Here is a 452-nt window from a genome sequence, read left to right on the forward strand (position 1 = left end):
ATGGAGCAGGATTTGGTTTTCAGGTTAGACGGGTATAAAATGAAGCTAAAAACAAATCTGAACAACTTAATGAATCATATGTCAAAGATAAACTCATTGACTGTTGTGTTTTGTCATTTCAGATATGTATGATGATGATGTATGAATGTATGATTTGAAATACAGAATAAGAAAAATGTTTTTTCATGCATCTATTTTATTTATTTATTTTGTTTTTATTGAACAAAATGAAACAACATTTAAAGATTTGCCCTCAAAGGCAAATATTACATTAAAATGTATTTGCCTTAATTACAGGCTTTACAGTGTTTGTGAAATTAGAGCTCAAAAACAAAACAAATTTTCCACTTTTGCATTTTTACAGCTGTGTTCATAATGATCAATTTCTTGAACTCATAATTCACAACTCACTTTATACGTGCAGGTAACAAACCAGATGATCACTGCTTGTA

General features: G+C 28.8%; 1 protein-coding gene across 1 annotated transcript in view; it reads left to right on the forward strand.

Annotated features, from left to right (window-relative positions):
• The window catches only part of LOC106536039 (dynein heavy chain 5, axonemal), a gene marked incomplete at both ends in the record, with an annotated part of 3,109 nt that extends 2,657 nt beyond the window's left edge, over nt 1-452 (forward strand). Inside the window, 1 exon segment of the mRNA XM_014033208.1 lies at nt 425-452. Within this exon segment, the coding sequence (XP_013888662.1) occupies nt 425-452 (28 nt within the window).

The sequence above is a fragment of the Austrofundulus limnaeus genome, unplaced genomic scaffold (assembly GCF_001266775.1).
Source record: "Austrofundulus limnaeus strain Quisiro unplaced genomic scaffold, Austrofundulus_limnaeus-1.0 Scaffold1663, whole genome shotgun sequence".
Classification (NCBI taxonomy): Eukaryota; Metazoa; Chordata; class Actinopteri; order Cyprinodontiformes; family Rivulidae; genus Austrofundulus; species Austrofundulus limnaeus.